This window comes from Zea mays, chromosome 4 (genome assembly GCF_902167145.1).
Source record: "Zea mays cultivar B73 chromosome 4, Zm-B73-REFERENCE-NAM-5.0, whole genome shotgun sequence".
Taxonomy (NCBI): Eukaryota; Viridiplantae; Streptophyta; class Magnoliopsida; order Poales; family Poaceae; genus Zea; species Zea mays.
The window spans coordinates 245,526,311-245,549,371 of record NC_050099.1 but is presented as its reverse complement, the minus strand read 5'-3'; the positions used below and the strand labels follow the sequence as shown (position 1 = coordinate 245,549,371).

Here is a 23,061-nt window from a genome sequence, read left to right as displayed (position 1 = left end):
TATCAAATTAATATATGAACATAAAACAAGCAAGATGCCTCATGAGTCAATGCCATGTGGGGTCCATGGTATATATCTAAAGTTTGGATCTTTTAATGGTATAGATTCAATTGTTCCTTCTTAAAAACTAGGTAGTTTTCATAAACTAGTTTCTTAAAAACAAGGTGTTTCCAAACAGATCTTACACTTTGAAAAAAGAAACTTAACCGTCCCGTTTTCTCTGCACTTTCTACGGCCACCTGAACAGATATACACCACACTCCCTCAATCAGACAATCACGTGGTAATTGCACCACAAACTGCAGTCGACGAACTTAAATTTCCGGAAACAGTAACCGCTGTTGCTTCTTCACCCACCGTTTCTAGTGCATGCAGCAGAATGATACCTGCTGGTCATGGCCACCTGGCTTCTCCTCATCAACAGCTCATATTTTCCTTCCTTCTCCACTACCTCCACCCAGCCATCTTCCCCCACTCCACCAGGCCACCACCACCACCAGTCCACCACCTCTCTCTCTCTCTCTCCTCCCTTTTTCTCCCCTCTTTCTGATGCTTTGACGCCACAGCTCGCAGCAGCTTTGGCCGCCCCGCCTCTGCCTCTGCCGCTCTGCGTGCCTCCCACCACCTCCTCTGCCACTGGCTAAAAGCCGAGGGCGGAGCTGTAGGAGAAGAGCCGAAGAGAAGGGAGCAGAGAGAAGCGCAGGAGAGGGGACCGCCGACCACCGAGGGAGCCGGGCAAGATGTTCGACAGTCTGCTCAACTCCAAGTTCTACAACAAATGGTACAGGAATCCTCCCTGCCGGTTCGGTTTGTCGCGTGGCTGGGATCTTCAGGCCCGGCTGTTCTCGAATCCTGCCGCCTGTTTTTTTTTCTTTCTTTCTGGACACCCGAGCTCGAAATCGATTGTTTTGAGCTTCCTTCGCCGGCGATCTGTTCAGCCTTTTCTGTTTGCCCTGGAGAAAGGGAGGGCGAATGTTTGTTTAGCCGCATTCCGCTCGTCCCTCGATCCGAATCCTTTAGCTCCACTTCTCATCTCCTTCTGCGAATTCAAGGAACTGTTCCCCGGACTTGCGAGCGTTCCTGCTCCTGTTCTTGATCTGTGTTCTGCTTTCCCGCTGTTTGTCCAGATTCCTGCATTCTCGATTTGACCTGTCACCTGTATTTGTTTGATTTCTACTACCCCAACCGCTGATTTAGTTGCTGTTTGGTGTAGCAAGCACGCGATCAAGTGCACCCGGACCCGGCTGGATCTGCTGCGGCGGAAGAAGCAAGCGATGGTCAAGTTCCTCAAGAAGGACGTCGCTGACCTCCTCACCAGCGGCCTTGAATCGCACGCCTTCGCACGGGTAAACTGTCCTCACTTATCAAGGCTTAAACCTGAATTGTGCAGTGGCATCGGACCGGACGGATCTACGTTGGTTTTTCGAAGCTGAATCGCACCGAGGAACCTATGACGAAATGCAGGAGACATGTGATGGTGTTTGTAATGGTATGTTCCTGATTTCTGTTACTTTGCTGTTTACCCTGAACTGCAGATGGAAGGGCTGATCATTGAGATGAACCAAGCATCGTGCTATGATACGATAGAAGAGTACTGCGAATATATTGTGAAGCAGCTCAGCCACATGCAGAAAGAGAGGTAACTGTCGGTTCTTCAAGTGATGCACTGTTGTCTTGTTTGGAGATAGTTGCTTCAGTGCATAGTTTGATAGCTATATAACATGATTTTCTTGTTCATTTGTGCTCAAGGCATGCCATACTCCAGTTCTCATGCATATGTCACGTTTAAGATTGAAAATTTTTTCAGTCAAGGTAGCTAACCACTGACGTGATGTTTGACTTTCTGGTTTAGCAATTCCCATAGTATCCCAAAGCTGTACATGATTTGTAGATTCTTACGTGTACCAGGTCCTCCTTTTTTGTATTTTTCTTACTAACCATGCATACTACCATTGTTCTCTCATCCCAAAAAAATGAATACCACAGTTGTTCACATTTAGGCTTTGTTCGTTTCATCCCTAATCCATGGGGATTGAGGGGGATTTTGACTTGTAGGGGATTCAATCGCTCTCAATCCCCCTGGGTTTGATAAAAACGAACAGAGCCTTAGGGATATGCTAGAATTTCAATGGTAGATAATATATTTTACTTTGGGTGTTTTTACTTGTATCACTATCAAAATATCTAGTTGTTTTATCTATCATTTCGATTAATATTACAGTAAGACTTTCTTATGCAATTGGTCACTGAATCTGTGATGTTCCTTTAACAGTGAATGCCCGCAAGAAGCCTTGGAAGCTGTGTCTACTCTAATATTTGCTGCCGCTAGATTTCCTGATTTGCCTGAACTGTGTGATCTGAGACATATATTCACAGAGAGATATGGGAGTTCTGTCGAGCCTTTTGTTAATTCTGAGGTGCTGAAATGCTTTTGCTTTTCTTATATTTGAGCTGAACTCAATTGGTTGGAACATATGGATTAACTTAATTTTTCTGTGCAACAGTTTGTTCAGAACCTCCAGAATAAATCATTTACTGATGAAGAGAAGTTGCGAGTAATGAAACGTGTTGCTGAAGAATTCTCAGTTCCATTTGATAGCAGGGCACTGCAATGGAAGATAACTTGTGGCTCTCAAAATAAACATGTAAGGTTTTAATAATCTTTTTGCATTATCAGATATATGCAATGGCTCATTGAATAATCATTTGGTAAGCATATATGCATCATTCAATCCTAATCTTCACATTCTTTTGCCATCAGGATCTTCCAAAGAAGAGTTCACTTAAACATGATATGGAACGAGATGGACACAAGGTTGATAGGCATGCTGTTCATGAAAGAAAATCAAAAGCTATGCCTGAAGGCTATGAACAGAAGCAGGAAATGAACGTAAAACCCAAAGATATCCATGTCGTTCCTGATGGCATTGGCCAGTTAGGTGAAAAAAACAGAAAGAACTACTCTGATAAACCTAGTGAGAGAAGGCACGTGGATAATCCTTTGCCTCCTTTGGACATGAAAGAAAAGAATGGTCAGAAAGAAATGAAGAAATCTGGCAAAAAGGATAGTGACCGTCGGAGGGAACTGATGGATGTGGAGGTGTTAGACATCAATGGCTTGAAAAAACAGGATGTTGGTGCGATGAAACCTTCCGGTGGCCCCGATCGTAGTTGGGGTCATGCTGACCTGGGGCTTAAAACTCTGGGCATAGAAAAACAAGAAATTGATCCAATTTCCACCTTGAATGGTAAAGCAGTGAACAAGCCTCCTCCTTATTCTAAGCCCTACAGAGCACCAATGGGCGAGAAGGTTGCTGAAGACAGGCAGCCTGTGCCAGAGAAGGCAACCAATATGCGTCCTCCTTATGTTAAGCCAAATTTTGAAAAACATGCAAATCAAGGCGCAAATGGCCACAAGCAGAGTGGCACCGAAGAAACAATTTACCAGAAGCGTGAACCAATCTATGATCCTGTCTCCGTGAGAAGTAGGGTTCCAAGACCACCTGCACATGCTGATGAATATGCTGGAATGGAGGAAAAGATGGCAAACCAAGCACCTGATGGCCGAAGAAGACACTCAAGCAAGAGGAATGGTGCCCATGACAATCATGACCAGAGAGTTGCCCATGTTGTACCACCCTTAGAAGGCATGGGGGTCGATGACGATATCAACAACGCGAGGCCTTTTCATCGAGTTCCTAGCGAGCGAAGAAAGCACAAAAGCAGGCAGAACGGATCGACGAGCGGCAGTGACTACAATTGGGCCAGCGAAGGCCACGAGTCTGATGGCGACGATGTGAACACATCGATCGATTTCGGCAACCTCCTGCCCCGAGCCCCCAGTTCGCACAGGAAACACAGGAGCCGGAGCGCTGATCCTCGCAAGGCAGGAGGCCGCGGCGACGACGAGGAGAGGATGATGGACAAGCTTCTGATGCACTACAGCAAGAAAGGGCTGGACAGGGAGGAGCGCAAGGAGAGAGCCAACAAGTCCCGGACCCTGTTCCCACGAGACGACCAGCGCGGCGACGGAGCCGGAGAACTGTCTAGCAAAGGAGGAGGAGCATCTGCACACCGCCCTGAAAGAGCCGCATCCTTGCCTTCAGAATCCGCAAGCCCCAAGGCAAAGGCGAAGGCGAAGCCCCCTGCTCGGTCCATGTCCATGCAGCCAGAGATGTCGAGGGGGAACGTGCATCCGAGCATGCCGGATTTCGACGAACTCGCCGCGCGCATCAGTGCTCTGAGGAACGCGTGAGCTGTGCCCCAAGACTGACTGCCCTTCAGCGACGCTTCTGTTGTTTCAGGAACAAACCTCTACCATGGAATCTGAAACCTGGTGGTGCCTGCGAGTCACGGCCTCACGGGGGATAAGAGGACACTCGAGGAGATACAACTGTGGCCTGTTTTCGCAGCAATTTTTTTTTGTCTTGGTGGTATACTTGTTCTCGTGTTGCTCTGAGTGTGTCTTGGTGGTAGAGTATTGTCATCAGGAAGAGTTGTTAAGATGTGGCAATTCATAGGGATACCATACTACCATACCGATAGCCAGCTACAGCGATCTGGATGTGGTTGTTTGTTGTACTCATAGAACAGATACTGTTGGTGTGTAAGATGTCCATTGATGCTGCTACGATGATAAAGAAATTCCTTCTTTTATTATAAGTTTTCCCTCCATTTGCTGATGAGGCCGGAGCAAATGCCGTTTTCTTCAGCGAAAATCAGGCAGCCTGGCGGCAGGCATTGCTTGCTGGTTCCTTGTTTTTTTTTTAGTCTCTCCTGGGAGAGGAGAAGGGCATGTGACGGTTGTTGCATCTGGCGGTGCCGACCGACAGCTTCTGCTGCAAAATCATTCGGGGGCACGTTCTTGCATTGTGCGGTATTCTTCTTTCTTGGATTGCCCAATCGATCTTTTTTTATATATGTACGGGGGGATCGGGTTCTTCGAATCAATTTTATATATGTACTAGGTCATAGTTTCAACCGAAACAACTGCTAGTCTTGTTCCAATATTGTTATAGATAGATGAAAGAAATCGTGAAGTGCTTTTTTTTGGGGGTGTCATTTGTACCTTTGATTCAGACCATTGACACTGAGGCCAAACTGGTAGCTAGGTCATACTAGTTTGCCAATCAAAAGAGAGAGAGAAAAAAAAAGAACGGAGGGCAAAGTCAGCACTCCAGCGGTCAGCAGCGCATGTCTTGAAGAACTCTGGCCGTGCAGCCGTGCAGGTGCAGTGCAGGTGTGGCTGACGGCTAGCCCAAGGACCTCATGACGCCGACGACGAAACGCAGGATGTCGCAGTCGCCTTCGCCGCCGCCGCCGCCGTCGAGCACGTCGTCGCAGACCAGGCGCTCCAGCGCGGGGTCCCGCGGCAGCGCCCCGGCGTGGAACAGTACGGTCGCCGCCGTCTCGGGCAGCGGCCGGCTCGCCAGGCACGCAGCCAGCCTCGCGACAGCCCGGAGGAACAGCGGCAGGAGGCCCTGCGTGCACGCAACAGCGCCGACGACCGCGTTAGCAGACTAGCTTAGCTAGCTAGCTAGCTAGGCACGAAATGCAGCGAGAAACCACGTGACGACGTGCTCACCATGCGAGGTTCTGTGGACGACGGCTACGGTGCATGTGCGGCCTGAAGCGTTAGCTCTCGTCGCCGGTGCTTACTTGTACATTATATACATCTATAAATTAGTAGGTAGCATCGGAACCATCTACTGGGAGGCGGAGGCCGCAAACGGGCGGCGGTGGCAACGACGGGCGCCCATTGTCGCGTCGCGTTGGGAACCGGCAGCTGCTTGTTTTGTTCGCCTCGTTGGTCGTCGTCATCGCCGTCGGTCGTGCAGTGCTTTTCTCCGGCTCTCGGTTTTGGACTCTGCTGCGCCTGCGCGTCCTCCTCCCTCGTTCTTCGCCTGAGCGAGCGTGGCTGCCTTTTTCTAGTCGGGGTCGCAAAGGCCCCCCATGCTGACAGGGTTATTTATTTATTTATTTGAATCCATGCCATTATAATTTTCTAGATTTTAAAATACGATAGTTTGCCTATTTAGAAATCTATCATTGTATCTTTATCTCTCCTTTATTTACACTAGTACCATTTTCTGCCTGGATGAGCCAACTGTCAGCAGCGGACACGTACAGGGATGTGCGTGCGTGTTTATATTGTAATAATTGAAGTGATTGATAAGGCAATTTGCATGGATATGGATGATGATGCTGAATGTGATGCACTGGACTGGAGCCTCTCTGTGTGGTTGCTTCCTCCTGATGCAGAGTTAGGCAGATGCTAACATGACAATAAAGCCAACTAGTGCTGGAGTTGACACTGCTGGTCCATCTAATACGTGCTGGCACCTAAGAAGACCAAGGCACCTAAGAAAGAACAAGGCTAAAGTGGTTAGAAGAAGCCTCAAGGATTTGCTGTCTTAAGGGCAGTATGTAAACTTGTTTAGGGGGTGATATATTAAGTGTCTGATGGCTGGTCATTTTGGTAAGTTCAGTTGGTGGCCTGTTAAACTGTTGTGTAGCCTGCCCTTTTTCGTGCCTATAAGTTAAGTTGGTGGCCTGTGATGGAGTAGTAATGGCCTGTGAGCTTTGTTGGCATTTCTGATCTTGTAGACTGTGAACTCCAATAATTTAATTTCGCTTTGGTTGGGGCGCGCCTGGCTCAGCCTGTAGTGCAACGGCCGAGCGACGCTCGAAGAACCCAGTGGCAAGCCACTGTTGTGGTCCCTCCCCACAAAAAATACATTTAATATCGAAGTGAACACATGGTCCACATATCAGATATTAAACTGATAAGAACAGATACTACACTTGATCTTAGCCAAAAGGCCGAGAAAGGTATGAATTGTGACGGTGCCCTGCACCTTCTTTTGTAGTCTGCTTCGGTTGCCTCACCCACCAAGGGCTGCCGAGCTGGTACTATCCTATGAAACCGGAAGCGGAAGCGGGGCGGAGCGTTGTGGCTCGGCGCCTCGGCTGCCCGGACGTTTTCTCCCGGCCCGTTACGAAGGTTGCAGCGCACGCTGTTCGCGCAGCCCAGCCCAGCAATTGGCCTTATGGACTAGGACGACAAGGACATGCTCTTTGGCTTTGCTCTTGCTTCTGTCCGAAGAGAAGTAACACAGCTGGCATGTGGGGCGGGCGTTCATCAACAGGTTAAAATCATGAACCGAGGAAGCCACGACCCTAATAATAAAAGGCTAGACTAAAAGCTCGGGTTACTGGCCTGACTTCGTCTTAACGATGGTTCGTAATCGTAAGCTCTTAGCTACTTGCTTGACCTGTAAGACTTTATAGCATTTTATTGCATCGCCGTCACACTACTTTTTCAAGCTAAGTTAAGACTTCTTGCTTTAGGCATGCACATCTTGATATCCTGGTGTTGGAAGACGAGTGCATAAGCCACAGCTTCTTCTGGTTCTAGGTCATCCAATTGATTTTCAAAAACAGATATTCTGTTGATTTTGACACTCCTCACCACAATTCATTTCACGTGATACTCTATGCTTAATTCAGCATCAACGTTGCGGATTGCCTATTCGCCTTTAGTACATCAATCTGCAGAAAAAAAAAAGAGAAGGAAATAGGTGTTAGCAAAGTACTTGAAAATTCTGACAATAACCATTAAATGTTTAAACAAATAAAGAAAATGGATTGACAACACAGATATAGCTCCCTCGTCCTTTATGGATTGGGTGGATACAACTCATTGACATATTAAAGCCCAGCATTCAGAACCCATGTCCAAACCGTTGTCCTGGTACAGTAGAGTTGGAACCAGAAACAACGCCCATGTATATCCCACCAAATCAAGAAACAAAAATATTATTATTTTTGACCATGTACGCATCAAGAAACGACAATATTATTCTTCCGCCAAAAGATTTAAAGTTCCCTTATTAATTAAGTAATACAATCAATTTTTGAATTGGTATTGGTTGGGGTGCGCCTCGTCCAGCCAATAGTGCAACGGCCGGACGACGCTTGAGGAACCCAGTGGCAAGCCACTGTTGTGATTCCTCTCCCACAAAAAATAAATTTAATATCAAAGTGGACACATGGTCCACATATCAGATATTAAACTAATAAGAACAGATACTACACTTGATCTTAGCCAAAAGGCCGAGAAAGGTATGAGTTGGAACGATGCCCTGCGCCTTCTTTTGTAGCCTGCTTCTATTGCCTCGTCTTCTTTCAGCGAGCGAGTTGGTGCTATCTGCGGGGTACCGTAAGCGGCGTGGAGCTGCGCAGCGCAGCGCTGTGGCTCGGCCGTCCGGTAAGATGTTTTCGCGCGGCCCGTTACGAAGGTTGCAGCCCACGCTGCTCGTGCGGCCCGTCGCCCTGTGCACTAGCACATACACAGCTGACATGTGGGCCGAGCGTTTATCGAGAGGTAATCACCAACCAATGAAGGGACGATCCCAGAAGCTCGAGTTACTTGTCGGACTTGTAAAACTTCATGTAGTTTTATTGCATCACCGTCTCGCTAATCATGTAGTTTTATTGCATCACCGTCTCGCTATTTTTCTAAGTATCAAGCTAGTCAAGAGTTCCTGCTTTATGCATGCAGCTCAGTATTTCCCGGTCTAGGTTAGGTTTAGTTGCATTCCTCCAACACAAGCATATCTCTGATAAAAAAACAGGAGAGTACCAGCACAAAGGCATGAAATAAAGTTAAGCTGTAGCAATATTTCAAATCCATTAATCGTCTATATTGACATACACGAGAGAAGAGACTCCTTTATACGATCATCTTTCATTGCGTACACCAGAACAACAGCTATCCTTGCTTAGGCTAAACAACAGCTGTCCAGAAGCATGTATGCATTTCATATCCTACCGGCGATCAATAACATACTAGCCAATTAGTTTCCCCTTACAACTGAACTCTTGAATGCTTTTCATAACCTATAAATGGATTGTATATTTGTATTCAATGGCTCCAGCCGCCGTCATGCTCTGAGATAGAAAACAGTTAACTGAAATTTATAAATTTGCAAATACGTTTCGAGTAGATCCGGTTTTGAATGTTGTTTTACAAGTCGGTAAAGTTTAATGATTTGTTTTCATGTTTTTCTAAGTTCAATGGTCTAAGTGACAGAGTGTGTCGTACATCGAAGTTTGTAGAATATGGTCATCTTGAGAGACATCATTGTATCTTGTAAACACCATACTACACTTACACCTAGTAGTGTCCATGCAAGTCTATGTACTTGTTGACGCCTTTTTGGAGCGCCAAACACTCAACAAGAACCGTGGCGGTGCCTTCTGCACAGGGGCGGACGGTCCGCGTGCAGGGGCCGGACGGTCCGCGGCCTGGTGCGAGGCGCGGTGGTGCTCTCTGCGCAAGGGCGGACTGTCCGCGGCCTGGGGCCGGACGGTCCGCGGCCTGGTGCGCGGCTAGGGCTCCTGCCTGACGGCCGGACGGTCCGCGCCCTGGGGCCGGACGGTCCGCGCGTACGCAGGGACGGCGGAAGATCGCCGACGGCGCCTGGATCTCGCTCCCGGGAGGGACCCCGTCGGGGAGTAGAGATCCTAGGTGGTGTCTAGGCTCGGGTAGACCGACCTAGACTCCTCTAATCGACGTAGAGTCGAGGAGAGGCGGAGAATTTGAGGATTGAGAGGCTAAACCTAAACTAGACTAGAACTACTCCTATGATAAAATGCGAATAAAAGTTGTATTGATTCGATTGTTGATGATTACAAATCGGCCGTAGACCTCTCTATTTATAGAGGAGGGGGGCTGGACCCTTTACACAACTGATTCCGAGCTAATCCCGCGAATATAGCTAACAACCGTAGCACAAAACTCGGAACCCTAATCTGTTCTGCGCACGCGCGGACCGTCCGGCCCACAGGCGCGGACCGTCCGGACCGCGGACCGTCCGGCCTCAGGGCCGGACCGTCCGCACGCTCACTTTTGGTTCGAACATATGCCCCCCTGCCTTTTGGTGGAGCTGGGCGAACCAAAAGCAACTAACTCGATGTGATCACATCGGTTCTCTTAGGCATCTTGCCACATACTAGGATGGTATTGTTTGAGGAAACGCCCATTCAAAGCCTTTGGTAAATCCTTGCCTTGTAATGTTTGTAGCAAATAGGCGTTACCAGACATTATCTGTTTTACTTTATAAGGACCCTCCCAGCTTGGCGACCATTTTCCAAACTTCCGGTCTTTATTCCTTAGAGGCAAGATGGTCTTCCACACCAGATCCCCTACTTGAAACGACTTTGCTTTGACTTTCTTATTGTAGGCCCTGGCTACCATGATCTTGTCCTTTTCTATTGCTCCCAAAGCTATCATCCTCTTGTCGGTCACCTCATCAATATTATCCATCATTGAATCATAATAATCAGTAGCAGTTAGATCATTTTGTCTCGCAAACTTGACAGCATTCAAACTTATTTCCACAGGTAACACTGCTTCCTGCCCATAGACAAGCTCAAAAGGAGATACTTTAGTAGCACTATGTTTAGATATTCTATGAGCCCATAAAGCTTCAGACAAAATCTTATGCCAATGTTTAGGATTATCAGATACCTTCTTCTTTATCAAATTAATCAATGTCCTATTACTAGACTCGGCCTGTCCATTGGCCTGAGCATAATATGGAGACGAATTAAGCAGCTTAATTCTGTATAATTCAGCAAATTCACGTACCTCCTTTGACATAAAAGAAGTACCTTGATCTGTAGTCAAGGTCTGGGGAATGCCGAATCTATGAATAATATGCTCAGTTATAAACTCAATTACCTCCTTGTGCGTCATGTTTTTTAGAGCAACGGCTTCAGTCCATTTGGTGAAATAGTCAGTGGCAACTAACACAAACCGATGCCCCTTTGATGATGAAGGATGAATTTCTCCAATAAAGTCTAATCCCCATCCTCTGAATGGCCAAGGCTTGATGATAGGATGTAATTCGGCTGCAGGGACCAACTGTAGGTCGCCGAATTTTTGACACACTTGGCACCCCTTGTAGTACTTGAAACAATCAGCTGTCATACTAGGCCAATAAAAACCAGACCTTCGCAACAACCACTTCATCTTTGGAGCTGATTGATGGGTACCACAAATTCCTTCATGTACTTCGGCCATGGCTAATATAGCATCATCTGGGCCCAAGCACTTAAGCAGGACATCATTAACAGTTCGGCGGTAAAGTTCATCACTCATCAAAACATACTTGAAAGCTGTTCGCCGAATGTTCTTATCTGTCCTGATATTGGGATTTTGCAAATAATTAAATATAGGTGTCCTCCAATCACTTGCATCGGCTTCATTGTCAGCCGAATCGATTAAGAGAACCTTTCTGGTAACCTCGGACGGTCCGGCAACAACACGCGGACGGTCCGCGACCTGGGAATTTGGCTCTGCACTGGTTATCAGATTTTCAGTTTTGTGAAATTTCCCTCTCTTTATCCGATAGCCTGATGCATCTTGTGCCAAGTTGTTAGATCTATGATTCTCAACTCTAGAGATATGCCGAATACTGAACTCGTCAAAAGAATGGATTATGCTCCAACATTTCTCAAGATAACTATTTAGAGTACCATCAAGACATTGATATTCTTCTAACACTTGTTGGACAACCAGCTGAGAATCACCAAATACCTTCACATGTTTTACTCCCATACCATTTAAAAGTTCTAAGCCGAATAGGAGGGCCTCATATTCAGCTTGATTATTAGTGCAATAAGTTTTCAATCGGCTAGAGAAGTCAAAGGAGACATTACTTGGTGAAACAAGCACAATGCCAATTCCTTGCCCTTCATTGCAAACCGATCCATCAAAATATAAAGTCCAAGGAGTAATAGTGAGGTAAGACATGTCTAGTTCATGAATATCATTAACCCGATGTTCTACAATGAAATCCGCTATGACTTGACCTTTCATAGATTTCAATGGTTCATAGGCCAAGTCATATTCTACGAGTGCATAAGCCCACTTACCAATTCTACCACTCATAATTGGGTTATGCAACATGTATTTGATCACATCGGCTTGACCAGAAACAGTACAATGACTAGACAGTAAATAACATCTACATTTGGTGCATGCAAAAAACAAGCATAAGCATAACTTTTCAATAAAAGTGTACCTTGTTTCAGCATCCACCAACCTTCGGCTTAGATATGTCACCACATGCTCCTTCCCCTCGGTTTCTTGTGTCAGAACAGCCCCAATGACCTTGTCCTCAGCTGCAATGTATAATCGGAATGGTACTCCTGCTCGTGGTGCTTTTAATACGGGAGCCGAAGATAAGTATTTTTTGATGAGATCAAATGCTTCTTGCTGTTCTGCCCCCCAAGCGAATTCGGCATCATTCTTAAGCCGAAGAATAGGGGTGAACGCATCAATCTTCCCGGCTAGATTAGAAATAAACCTTCGTAAATAATTCACTTTGCCGAGAAACCTCTGTACCTCGACCTTACAGGTCGGAGGTCCCACATTCCGAATAGACTTGATTCGGTCAGGGTCTATTTCTATACCATGTTCATGTATGACAAATCCTAAAAACTTACCAGCCGACACTCCAAAAGCACATTTACGTGGGTTCATTTTCAAACCATACTGACGCATTTTATCAAAGGCTTTACGCAAATCAGCTATATGAGAACTAAACTCAGCCGATTTGACTACAATATCATCAATGTAAACTTCCACAGTGTTTCCTAACAATTCATGGAAGATCAAATTCATAGCCCTCTGATAAGTAGCACCAGCATTTTTCAGACCAAATGTCATGACAACCCACTCAAATAAACCAATGAAGCCTGGACATATAAAGGCCGTTTTAGACGTATCTTCTTCGGCCATGAAAATCTGATTATATCCGGCATTACCATCAAGGAAGCTAATAATTTTATTTCTTCATGCATTATTAATTAATGTGTCGGCTATGGGCATAGGATATTCGTCTTTAGGAGTTGCTCTATTTAAATTGCGAAAATCAATGCATACTCTAAGTTTACCTGTCTCCTTCTTCTCCACCGGCACAATATTGGAGACCCACTCTGCGTATCTGCAAGGTCTGATAAAATCAGCTTCTAGCAGCCGGTGGATTTCGTCCTTGATGCGTGGGAGAAGATCTGGACGAAATGTTCTAGCTCTTTGCTTGAAAGGTCTGAAACCAGATTTAATAGGCAACCGATGCTCTACGATCTCTCGGCTTAATCCAGGCATCTCAGTATAATTCCAAGCAAAGCAATCTGAATATTCTTTCAATAGACCGATCATCTCATTTCTAGAATCGGTCTCCAGGGTCTTGTTTACAAAAGTCGGCCTTGGAATTCTACCATCTCCTATGTCAATCTCCTCCAAAGGATCGGCCGATGTAAACCCCTGTCCTAGTTTATCAAGATCTCTGAATTCCTCTATCATGTCCCCCACAGAGGAATCAGATGATCTTTGTGTGATGGCGGAATTTCCGGTCTCGGGGACCGGATCATCCGTAATACTGTCTTTTCGCTGTGGTAGATGCTCGGTCTTAAAGTCCGAACTCTTTTGTGAAAGACCAGACCATCCGGCCTTGGCGGCCGAACTGTCTGTGACCAAAGACTCATGAACTTTGTGTGTATTCATCATTTTAACTTTATTTAGGATTTAGCCGATTCTCCATCGGCTCTAGCATTACAGGAATGAAACCTTTCTTATCTATACTTATGAATTGATAATCAGAAAAGTCTACTCCTGTGAGACATGTAGCAGTCTCATAAGTCCAGAGTACAGGGGCATCGGCCACAGCGATGCAGGCCGATACATCAGCATGTACTTGTTCTATGTCATCGCCTACCCATTGTATCAGCATTTGATGTAATGTAGAAGGTATACATTGATTGGCGTGAATCCATTCTCTGCCTAGGATTAAACTGTAATTTCCTTCTACATCAGCGACGAAGAATGCAGCAGCAAGGGTCTTAGTCCCGATGGTTAATTCAACGGACGTGACTCCCCTGGCTTTGATCGAACTATCAGTTCCAACACCGCTGAGGGTCATGTTGGTCTTGACAAGTTCGTCATCTTGTTTACCTAATTTTCTGTATAATGAATAAGGCATCAGATTTACAGCCGCCCCTCCATCTACCAACATCTTAGCAATCGGTATCCCATCAATGTGGCCGCGCACGAAGAGCGGCTTTAAATGATTTACCGATTCTTTTGGTTTAGTAAAGGCGGCTTCTTTAGGACCAAAATCAAACTGGGCAACAACAGGTTCATCGTTGCCGATAATAGTACAATCGGCAGAAAATGTAATAATATTTACATCCATACCTGGGCGTTCTGGAGAAGCCTCGTAGTCGACCAGGTCTTCTCCCAGCAGATCGTCCTCTTCCATTGATGTTGTCGTGTCGTTGGAGGCTTCCTGGTGAACGGCGGACGGTCCGCGTGCGGGGGCCGGACGGTCCGCGCCTGGTGCAGGTCGTCCAGAGACTTCCTGGTGAACGGCGGACGGTCCGTGCGCAGGGGCCGGACGGTCCGCGCCTGGTGCAGATTGACTTTCTATTTCTGTGGCCGTTTGTTTTTTCTCAACGGCCTTCGGTCTCCATTTCTTTTGCGGTGGCGGGTATAGTGGATGTGTGTCATTAAATGTCTTTTCCGCCTCCTTCTCCTGGCTCTCCTTTGCTCTTAGGCGCTGTAATTTTCTCTTTTGGGATCGTGTCAATCCCGCTGGGCACCATCGAGGCATGGAGTATTTTGGATCGACTGTTTTGATGGTAGCCGTATCCTTTTCGGTTGTGTTGGCCGATTCGCCGAAAATCATCGGCCCTTTATTATCTTCTTGTATGACAACATCTGCAGTGCCTATTTTGATGATGTCCTTTTTTGTTGCAGGCATATGCCCCCCTGCCGGATTGGTCGGCCTAGGAGGCCGAGTAGTCCGGCAATCTTGTTGGGTCTGTGCCTGGTGACCAGATTCAGCAGCGCTCAATCGGTCTTGCACTGGCGGCGCCAACCTATCAAAAACGGATGTTTGGGGTGCCCCCCAGGCGGGGTACTGTGGCATCCCAAATGGATATGGTGGCATGCCCCACATTTGATTTGGGACATATGGTGGAGGTAAGTATGTGTATGGATATGGCATAGATGGATAAGGGGGTGGAGGGGTCCATGTCGGCATGTTAGGTCTCAATTGTACAATAGGACCTTTCATTTCTTCCGATTGGTGAAGTGGTCCAATCGGCCTGACCTGACGTTGCTCATGAATGGGCGAGCGGGGTCGCTTCGGTGGCCGGTCACTGGGGCCGGCCTTCTTTTTCACATATTTAGACAACAATTGATCGAAAGTCGGGCCAGGCTTGATCAGCCGACCAGCTGCTTTAAATGTATTTGTTTTCCACGTACCTATCTCTGGTCGTCGTGGTTTGAAGGTACGTGGTCGCTGCGAGTCCTGAGCATGGCCGGACCGTCCGCCAGAGTCGTCCGGACCGTCCGGGGAAGCGTCGGACCGTCCGCGTCGGGACGGCAGACTGTCCGTGATGCGCAGCACGGGTTCCCGCAACTGTCTCCCTGTCTGCGCTTGCCCCCCAGTGTTAGAGGCTGTGATGGTCACCTTCAGTGTCTCCCCTCCATCGGGAGTCTTCTCGGCCACCACCTTCCTGCAAGCAACTTTACAATCTCCATCGGCCCTTTTAGCATTGCCGATGATTGTTTCCTTGCCTTTGCCTTTATCGGCTGTATTTGGCCGAACCAAGACTTTCTTGCCCTCGAAGTCAATCATGTTCATCGGAAAGGGCTCTGTATCCACCTGCATTTCCTGAAATTTCAATCGTCCTTCGTTAATGGCCGATTGAATCTGTCGCCGAAATACATTGCAATCATTAGTGGCATGAGAAAATGAGTTATGCCACTTGCAGTACGCACGACGTTTTAGCTCGTCGGCGGATGGAACAGTGTGATTTATTTTAATATTGCCATTTTTAAGTAACTCATCAAATATTTTATCACATTTACCAACATTAAATGTAAACTTTACCTCCTCTTGCCGTTTCTTTTGAACCGGCTGTAAGGAAGCACAAGCCGAAGATTTGGACTGCTTTGGCCAAACCATTTCAGCAGCGTACACTTCTGCTGATTCGTCATCTGAGCTACTTTGGTCGCATTCTACTATGTGTACGTTGTGACGCATTGTTTTAGCAGTTTCTTTGCTCCGGCTTTCGCAAGCCAAAGCTCTCTGGTGTAACTGTGCTAGTGTAAAAAATTGGATGCCTTCTAATCTTTCTTTTAAATAATATCGCAGACCATTAAAGGCTAATCCTACTAGCTGTTTCTCTGCTAAATGAATTTGAAAGCATCGGTTTCTTGTATCTCGGAATCTCCGGATGTAATCATTAACCGATTCATCTTTTGTCTGTCGCAACGACGCTAAATCTACCAAATCCAACTCATAGTCACCGGAGAAAAAATGATCATGAAATTTTTGTTCTAAATCCCCCATGATGAAATGGAATTAGGAGGTAAAGTGGCGTACCATGCAAACGCAGTTCCTGTTAAAGATAATGAAAATAAACGTACGCGAAATGCCTCTGTGTCGGCCAACTCTCCTAATTGTGCTAAAAATTGGCCTATGTGTTCACGTGTGTTCTTTCCTTGATCACCCGAAAATTTTGTGAATTCGGGTATCCTGGTTCCCTGTGGGTATGGGTGGTGATCAAATCGGCTGTCATAAGGTTTCCGATATGATTGCCCCCCAGGGACCATGCTTACTCCGAGCTTATCTCGGAACGCCCCGGCTATTTCTTCCCTCACTATATCAATGGCAGCCGGTGCAAGACCACCGGCTCTCTGGTTAAACATAGGTGGAGTTGGTTGTATATTAGTATGTTGTCGTTCCCCCCATTGGTATGAGCTACGTGGTGCATTTCCATTTGCCCTATATGGCTCATAGGTTTGATCGTTTCTTTCCGGCCTTCTAGGTGAGGCCGAGAAGCTTTCCTGGGCTCTGAATCCTGAATTAATGGGCTGGTGCATTGCATAGTGTGATGGGAAGTGTTGCTGGGGCGGGCGAGGATTCAGGTAATAATCCTCCTCAAAAGACTCATGTGCGGACTGTCTGGTCATTGGCCCGGACCGTCCGTGATTATGTGCGGCCCGTCCGTCGTTGCATGCGGACGGTCCGCCTGGGTAGTTTAGATTCAGTGTTGTGTGTGGTGGTTCGGGCGCATATCTAGGTAACTCATTAAAAATAGGCCCCACTGTTGCTGGCCCGGACGGTCCGCGCTCACGTGCGGACGGTCCGGGCATGTGCAGATCGGCTGGTTTGCTGCCGATTTGCGGTTGATTAGGGTATGTGTCCATCGGCATCCCATAAAGGGGTTGTGACTGGTCGTGACAACCTGTAGCCGATGTGTTACACGCATTATCTCCTAACTCAACCTCGTGCGAAGGAAAATTTGCGGTACTAGATTTATCAAATGCACGTACTAGTCTCTTAAGATCGCTTTGCATACCCCCTATGATGTTATGCATTTGTTCACGCTGATCTTCTACATAATTTCTAAGAGATTGCAGATCGTTGGTATTACTTACATTGGGGATATCTGGCGTGGGTTGGAGCGAAGCCGGATCCGTCGCCCGATGTCGGACGACCTTGTTGTTCCTGTCCACTTTGAAGTTGGCCAAGAACTTTGCTTTCGCCTCCTGGATCATCCGCTCCTTATGCTCCTCGAACTGGAGCTGCTCGTCAGCCGGCAAGGTTTCCCAAGTCGGCTCTATGATGTTGCTTGGAGAAATATCAGAGCTATCCCTTGAACCGGCCATTGAGGGCCGATTTGATGAGCTTAGATATGTTTTCCCCAGCGGAGTCGCCAAAAAGTATGTTGACGCCTTTTTGGAGCGCCAAACACTCAACAAGAACCGTGGCGGTGCCTTCTGCACAGGGGCGGACGGTCCGCGCGCAGGGGCCGGACGGTCCGCGGCCTGGTGCGAGGCGCGGTGGTGCTCTCTGCGCAAGGGCGGACTGTCCGCGGCCTGGGGCCGGACGGTCCGCGGCCTGGTGCGCGGCTAGGGCTCCTGCCTGACGGCCGGACGGTCCGCGCCCTGGGACCGGACGGTCCGCGCGTACGCAGGGACGGCGGAAGATCGCCGATGGCGCCTGGATCTCGCTCCCGGGAGGGACCCCGTCGGGGAGTAGAGATCCTAGGTGGTGTCTAGGCTCGGGTAGACCGACCTAGACTCCTCTAATCGACGTAGAGTCGAGGAGAGGCGGAGAATTTGAGGATTGAGAGGCTAAACCTAAACTAGACTAGAACTACTCCTATGATAAAATGCGAATAAAAGTTGTATTGATTCGATTGTTGATGATTACAAATCGGCCGTAGACCTCTCTATTTATAGAGGAGGGGGGCTGGACCCTTTACACAACTGATTCCGAGCTAATCCCGCGAATATAGCTAACAACCGTAGCACAAAACTCGGAACCCTAATCTGTTCTGCGCACGCGCGGACCGTCCGGCCCACAGGCGCGGACCGTCCGGACCGCGGACCGTCCGGCCTCAGGGCCGGACCGTCCGCATGCTCACTTTTGGTTCGAACAGTACTGTTTTCACTTTAAAAGCTAAGTAATATAGAAGATCTTTGAGATTATGTATATAGTTTTTAAAAATTGAACATGTATCCATTATAAAGTGAAATCATTACGTTAGAAATAATAACAGGATATAAGTCGTGCATAATCATGTCAGCCACTTGATCGTGACGTGATCGTGCTAGCCCATCATGTCGGGATGGTGTCCGTGTTTGTGACCCGACCATGCACCATGGGTTGCTCACGTGATGCTTTTGGGTAGGACAACATCGTTGATCGCGACTCAATGGTTCGTGCATAAGCACGTTGGGGTTACTCACAGAGTTGTACATGTTCGGTCCGCTTAGAAATGGCGTAATACCTTACTTCATGTTGGAGATTTGGTATTGATCTCTAGAGTATGAGGATTACAGACAGAAGATTGTGGGTGAGGATGAGTTGGAGTGGTGGATGATGAGATATGAAATGGTAGGGGGGGCCTCGGGCTTATATACATGACCAGAGAGAGTTATCCCATTATAAGCTGCGATTACTATCTACTTGCTTATCTCCTCCTTTGTCGCAGATCGTGTCCCTGCATATTCAGAGCCTTCATCTCCTAACCTCCCGAGTTATCGTCGAATGCCAAGCCCTTCGGGTGTTTGCAACTGCATCATCCGACACCTCCAGTCTTCAATGGCGCTTAACTCGTACGTCGGTCTTCATTAGCCTGGGTCGGGCTCACCTGAGTTGGCTCCCTTAGGGTGACTTAGCAGGAAGCCCATCAAGCGTCCCAGGATATGTTTTAGTGCATGTGAGGCCCCAGGGGTTATTGTTGGGAACCTGCCTGCCTGGGCAAGTTGATCCAACGAGTGAGTGGGAAGCGTGTTTGTAAAGTTTAGCATGTGATGCAAAAAGCTTCGTTAATCTCTCTTGTGAGGGCACTGTACGGGGGTATTTATAGGTACTCGAGGGGCCGCCTGTCCGTGTCAAAGACGTTTAGACCCTCGATATGGCTGGGCATTCGGTTTCTTTCTAAACTTCGGTTCGGTTTTTTCGGTTTTACAGACATTAGAAACCGATCGTTTTTTAAGAATGAAAACCAAGAAGTTTGGTTTCGGTTTTTTACTTCAGTTTTTCGGTAAAAACCGAATACCAAACTTATACTCAAGACAGTACATACAACAAGTTTTCATGATAGATTACACATAATTTTTAAAAAATAAAAATTTTATAGGTACAAATATTTAGAGATACAACATACATCCCATACAAATAAGTGAATAACAATTTAATTGTATCACATGTTTAGTTCACATAATCGAATAGTCAAATTTGATAACTGATAAAGTTTGGTATTCAGTTTTTTTGGTATTTCGGTTCGGTATACGTTGAAAACCGATTACGATACCGAAATCGAATTTCTTAGATAAAAAAACCGAAACCGAACTGAACTACCGAAAAACCGAAAATTCGGTACGATTCGACTTTCGGTTTATGGTAAAAAAGTGCTCACCCCTAACCCTCGAGTACCCGGTTTATCCCTAGAATATTCCCACGAGGGAATGTTGCAGATAGTCATTAATGTAAACCTTATTACAGACACGACCCTTATCGCACATGTCCTCACGGGGCCCATCACTATGGGCCGAAATCACACATGGGCATCCCCCGACGGTGAGGGCACGTGAGGTCCGTAGACATCGGCAGGGCCTTCATCTTGCCACACGAGAGCGAAGGGGGTCGCGCAGGTCTCCGTCCGATCGACGCCCTCGTCTTGTTCTGCCATGTTTTGTGGATGTAGCCTTCGCCTGCGCAATGAGGAGAGGAAGTCGTAGAGCGAAGGGTGGCGTGTTCGTCTTCGCCCCAACAATTATCTATCCCCCACAGGTGCCGGTCCAAGCACAACACTAGAGTCATACCGTACAGAAGCACTATGAGTCGCGTCATGCTTATGCTATCTTCAACAACTTATTCATCCTCATATTTATATTCAAACTTTACTTTGCGAGCAGTAAAATATACAATATAAAAACAATATTTTTGGTCCACAATTTAAGGGGTGTTTGTTTGAGATTATAATCTATCCAGATTATATAATCTAACAACTTTTAAACTAAGAGTTAGTTCAAAAATTGTTGGATTATATAATCTAGGTGGATTATAATCCCAAACAAACACCCCCTTAGTCTATTCCTTTCGCACAAAAAACACCTCCATGCATGCATGCACCTCCACCCATAAATGGCTTCCTATTCCGACTCTGATGCTGCAACAACTAGCTCGTTGCTCTCCCCTCCCTCGAAAATCGTCACGTCGCACCACGCACCGGCGCTACGAAATCTCGATGCGATCCGAGGATACAAGAACCGACCTGCGACTACGCCGCCGTGCTCCGTGCCCTTGCCGCGCGCGTTTGCATGTATTCTCTTGTCTAGAACACCGGCGGCCATGGCGCTATCGGCGTTGCCAACGTCTGCGCTGAGCTCCCTCGAGGCGATGCTCCACTCCCTGATGCGAGGGTCAGGGTCACGAGGAGGAGGAGCGGGGGCCGACGACGATGACGACACGCCCGTCCACGACGACACTCTCTCCTCCTCGCCGCCGCCGCCGCCACTTCCATCGCGTCCGACTCCGCGCGGCCGGCGCCCTTCGCGGTCGCGGCGCAGAGTCCGGGTCCAAGACACATGGCCAGCACGGGCGCCCCCGCCACCATTGTCACCTGTCGAGGTTCCGTCCTACGATTCACTTCTCCGCTTCCCCTATCGCATCAAACATTGTTAAGCATTGGGCATCATCAATGGCAATTTTTGAGGAACACGTGTGGCTGCTCGAGGCTTATTACAATGCGTTATGACCGATGGCGCAGGAAGACGTGACGACAGCGGCGACGGAGGGTGTCGTCTCGCCCTCGGTGTCGGTGGTGGAGGAGCTGGGGAGAAAGGCGGCGGAGGCCGAGGCGCGGCTGCGGGAGAAGGAGGAGGAGAACGCTGCGCTGAAGCGGCAGATCGAGAGCTACCATGTCAGGTGGCTGGAGCACGAGATCAGGGCCAAGGCCCTGGAGGAGGCATTCCACGAACAGGTGGCCGCTCTTCAGGTCCGTCCGTGCGTCCGGCAGAGTCTCGATTCTCGAACACGCTCTGGATCGATAACATAACTAGCGTCGATCGATGCTATTCATGACCATGCATGCAAAATGGCTCAGGACGATGCGCGGATGGCCCAAGGAACAGCGCACGACCGCCGCGGGGCCGGGTCGTCGGAAGAGACGGCGGCCGAGGAGGATCCGCCGCCGGTGAGGCTGTGGCACGGCCGGGACCGCATGTCCTCGTCCGCGGGTGCCATGCGGGGTGCGGTGGGCCGCCTGCTCGTCGTCGCGGAGTTCCGGCGGCAAAGCCGCACGCTGGAGCACGCCGCGGAGCCGCCGCCGCCGTGGCAGCCGGCCGCCCCGGTCGCCAACTCCGCCGCCGACCTCAAGAAGCTCAAGGCGCAGCTCCGCGCGTGGGCCAAGGACTACAAGGCCCGGCTGCGCAGGGCCCAGGCCGGGATCGGCAGGGATCGATGGCGCAGGGGCAACTGCTGGATCCGAACGAGCACTTAGAACATGCATATGCGCACAATTCTTCTTGGGGTCTCCCTGGTGTGGGAATTCCTTTTTTTTCCGTGCTCCCATGAACGAATTTTGTAAAAGTAGATCACATTTGGGGTTGTTCGGTTACACCAATCCATATAGATTGAGGAAGATTGATGGAGTTTCAATTTCTAGTAAGTCAAAAAATTCTCCTAATCTATACCAATTTTCTATAATCCATATGGATTGAAAATAACCAAACAAACCCATAGGTGGAGTAGAAAAAACAATTGACACGTTAATTTGCAGATGCCAAACATTGAAGTTTGAACGCAGATCGAGCTAAACACCAGCACATGATGATAGGTTAGGCTTAGACTTGAGGTGATAAGAATCGTTGTAAGAGAGCACTCTAAGAGCAACTCCAAGAAGGAATCCTAAACTGAGGCCTTAAATTCTGTTTTAAAGACGAATTTGATATGTTTAGGATCTGAATAAATTGTTGCTTTCCAACAAACAGACCCTAAACCCAGTGTTTAGCAACTAACTCTGATTTTCGCGGTTCCCGCTCACGCGTTACTCTGTTTCCCGCTCGCGTCACGCGCCCAGGTTTCTTCTTATTCCAGACGGCTGCACACACGATACATCCCACAGCGCCGTCAACCTCCCCAGCACAGGGCACCACAGATCTCCTCGCCTTGGATCACCTCCGCGCATCCATATTCTGGTCAGCGGCCCTCTATCTCCCTCCATCCTGTATTCCATTTGCATTGTTTCTGCAAAAGTCAGGTCCTGCAATCTCCTGTGCATTTGTTCCCCACGGAAGAGATAATAAAGTGCCAAAGATTCTTTGATTATGTTGCTTCTAATCAAACCATTGACGTTGTAGCCCATATGTTCTTGCCAGTATTGTTCCATGAGTTGTATCTTGTATGAATAATTTATTCAGAACCTGTTGTACAATTGCAACTAGTATGTAGCATGTTGATCAAC

General features: G+C 47.8%; 2 protein-coding genes, 1 long non-coding RNA gene and 2 other non-coding genes across 5 annotated transcripts; 2 read left to right on the top strand and 3 right to left on the bottom strand.

The window, feature by feature from the left end:
• The first annotated feature begins 490 nt into the window (after window positions 1-490).
• On the top strand, window positions 491-4,645 carry LOC100383750 (uncharacterized). The gene is made up of 6 exons (NM_001362127.1): window positions 491-781; window positions 1,214-1,346; window positions 1,536-1,639; window positions 2,273-2,417; window positions 2,505-2,645; window positions 2,762-4,645. The coding sequence occupies exons 1-6, from the start codon at window positions 741-743 to the stop codon at window positions 4,253-4,255; spliced, it is 2,058 nt and encodes a 685-aa protein (NP_001349056.1). The 5' UTR covers window positions 491-740; the 3' UTR covers window positions 4,256-4,645.
• A 299-nt stretch (window positions 4,646-4,944) lies between these two features.
• Window positions 4,945-5,636, bottom strand: LOC100275023 (uncharacterized). The gene is made up of 2 exons (NR_147611.1): window positions 5,585-5,636; window positions 4,945-5,480 (listed from the first exon to the last, which is right to left on the bottom strand). It is a non-coding gene; the product is annotated as an uncharacterized lncRNA (long non-coding RNA).
• Window positions 5,637-6,639: 1,003 nt separating this feature from the next.
• On the bottom strand, window positions 6,640-6,835 carry LOC111591483 (U2 spliceosomal RNA). Its single transcript, XR_004858092.1, has one exon. It is a non-coding gene; the product is annotated as a U2 spliceosomal RNA (small nuclear RNA).
• Window positions 6,836-7,931: 1,096 nt separating this feature from the next.
• On the bottom strand, window positions 7,932-8,128 carry LOC111591461 (U2 spliceosomal RNA). The gene has a single exon (XR_004858087.1). It is a non-coding gene; the product is annotated as a U2 spliceosomal RNA (small nuclear RNA).
• Window positions 8,129-20,753: 12,625 nt separating this feature from the next.
• On the top strand, window positions 20,754-22,252 carry LOC118477032 (myosin-1-like). Its single transcript, XM_035967558.1, has 3 exons — window positions 20,754-21,227; window positions 21,367-21,594; window positions 21,703-22,252. The coding sequence occupies exons 1-3, from the start codon at window positions 20,949-20,951 to the stop codon at window positions 22,096-22,098; spliced, it is 903 nt and encodes a 300-aa protein (XP_035823451.1). The 5' UTR covers window positions 20,754-20,948; the 3' UTR covers window positions 22,099-22,252.
• The last annotated feature ends 809 nt before the right edge of the window (window positions 22,253-23,061 follow it).

Coding starts and splice junctions, on each gene's coding strand:
- LOC100383750 (NM_001362127.1), top strand. CDS start 741: ATGTTCGACAGTCTGCTCAACTCCAAGTTCTACAACAAATG. Junction 782..1,213: donor TCCAAGTTCTACAACAAATG/GTACAGGAATCC, acceptor TGTTTGGTGTAG/CAAGCACGCGATCAAGTGCA. Junction 1,347..1,535: donor AATCGCACGCCTTCGCACGG/GTAAACTGTCCT, acceptor CCTGAACTGCAG/ATGGAAGGGCTGATCATTGA.
- LOC118477032 (XM_035967558.1), top strand. CDS start 20,949: ATGGCGCTATCGGCGTTGCCAACGTCTGCGCTGAGCTCCCTCGAGGCG. Junction 21,228..21,366: donor CACCATTGTCACCTGTCGAG/GTTCCGTCCTAC, acceptor CCGATGGCGCAG/GAAGACGTGACGACAGCGGC. Junction 21,595..21,702: donor AACAGGTGGCCGCTCTTCAG/GTCCGTCCGTGC, acceptor AAAATGGCTCAG/GACGATGCGCGGATGGCCCA.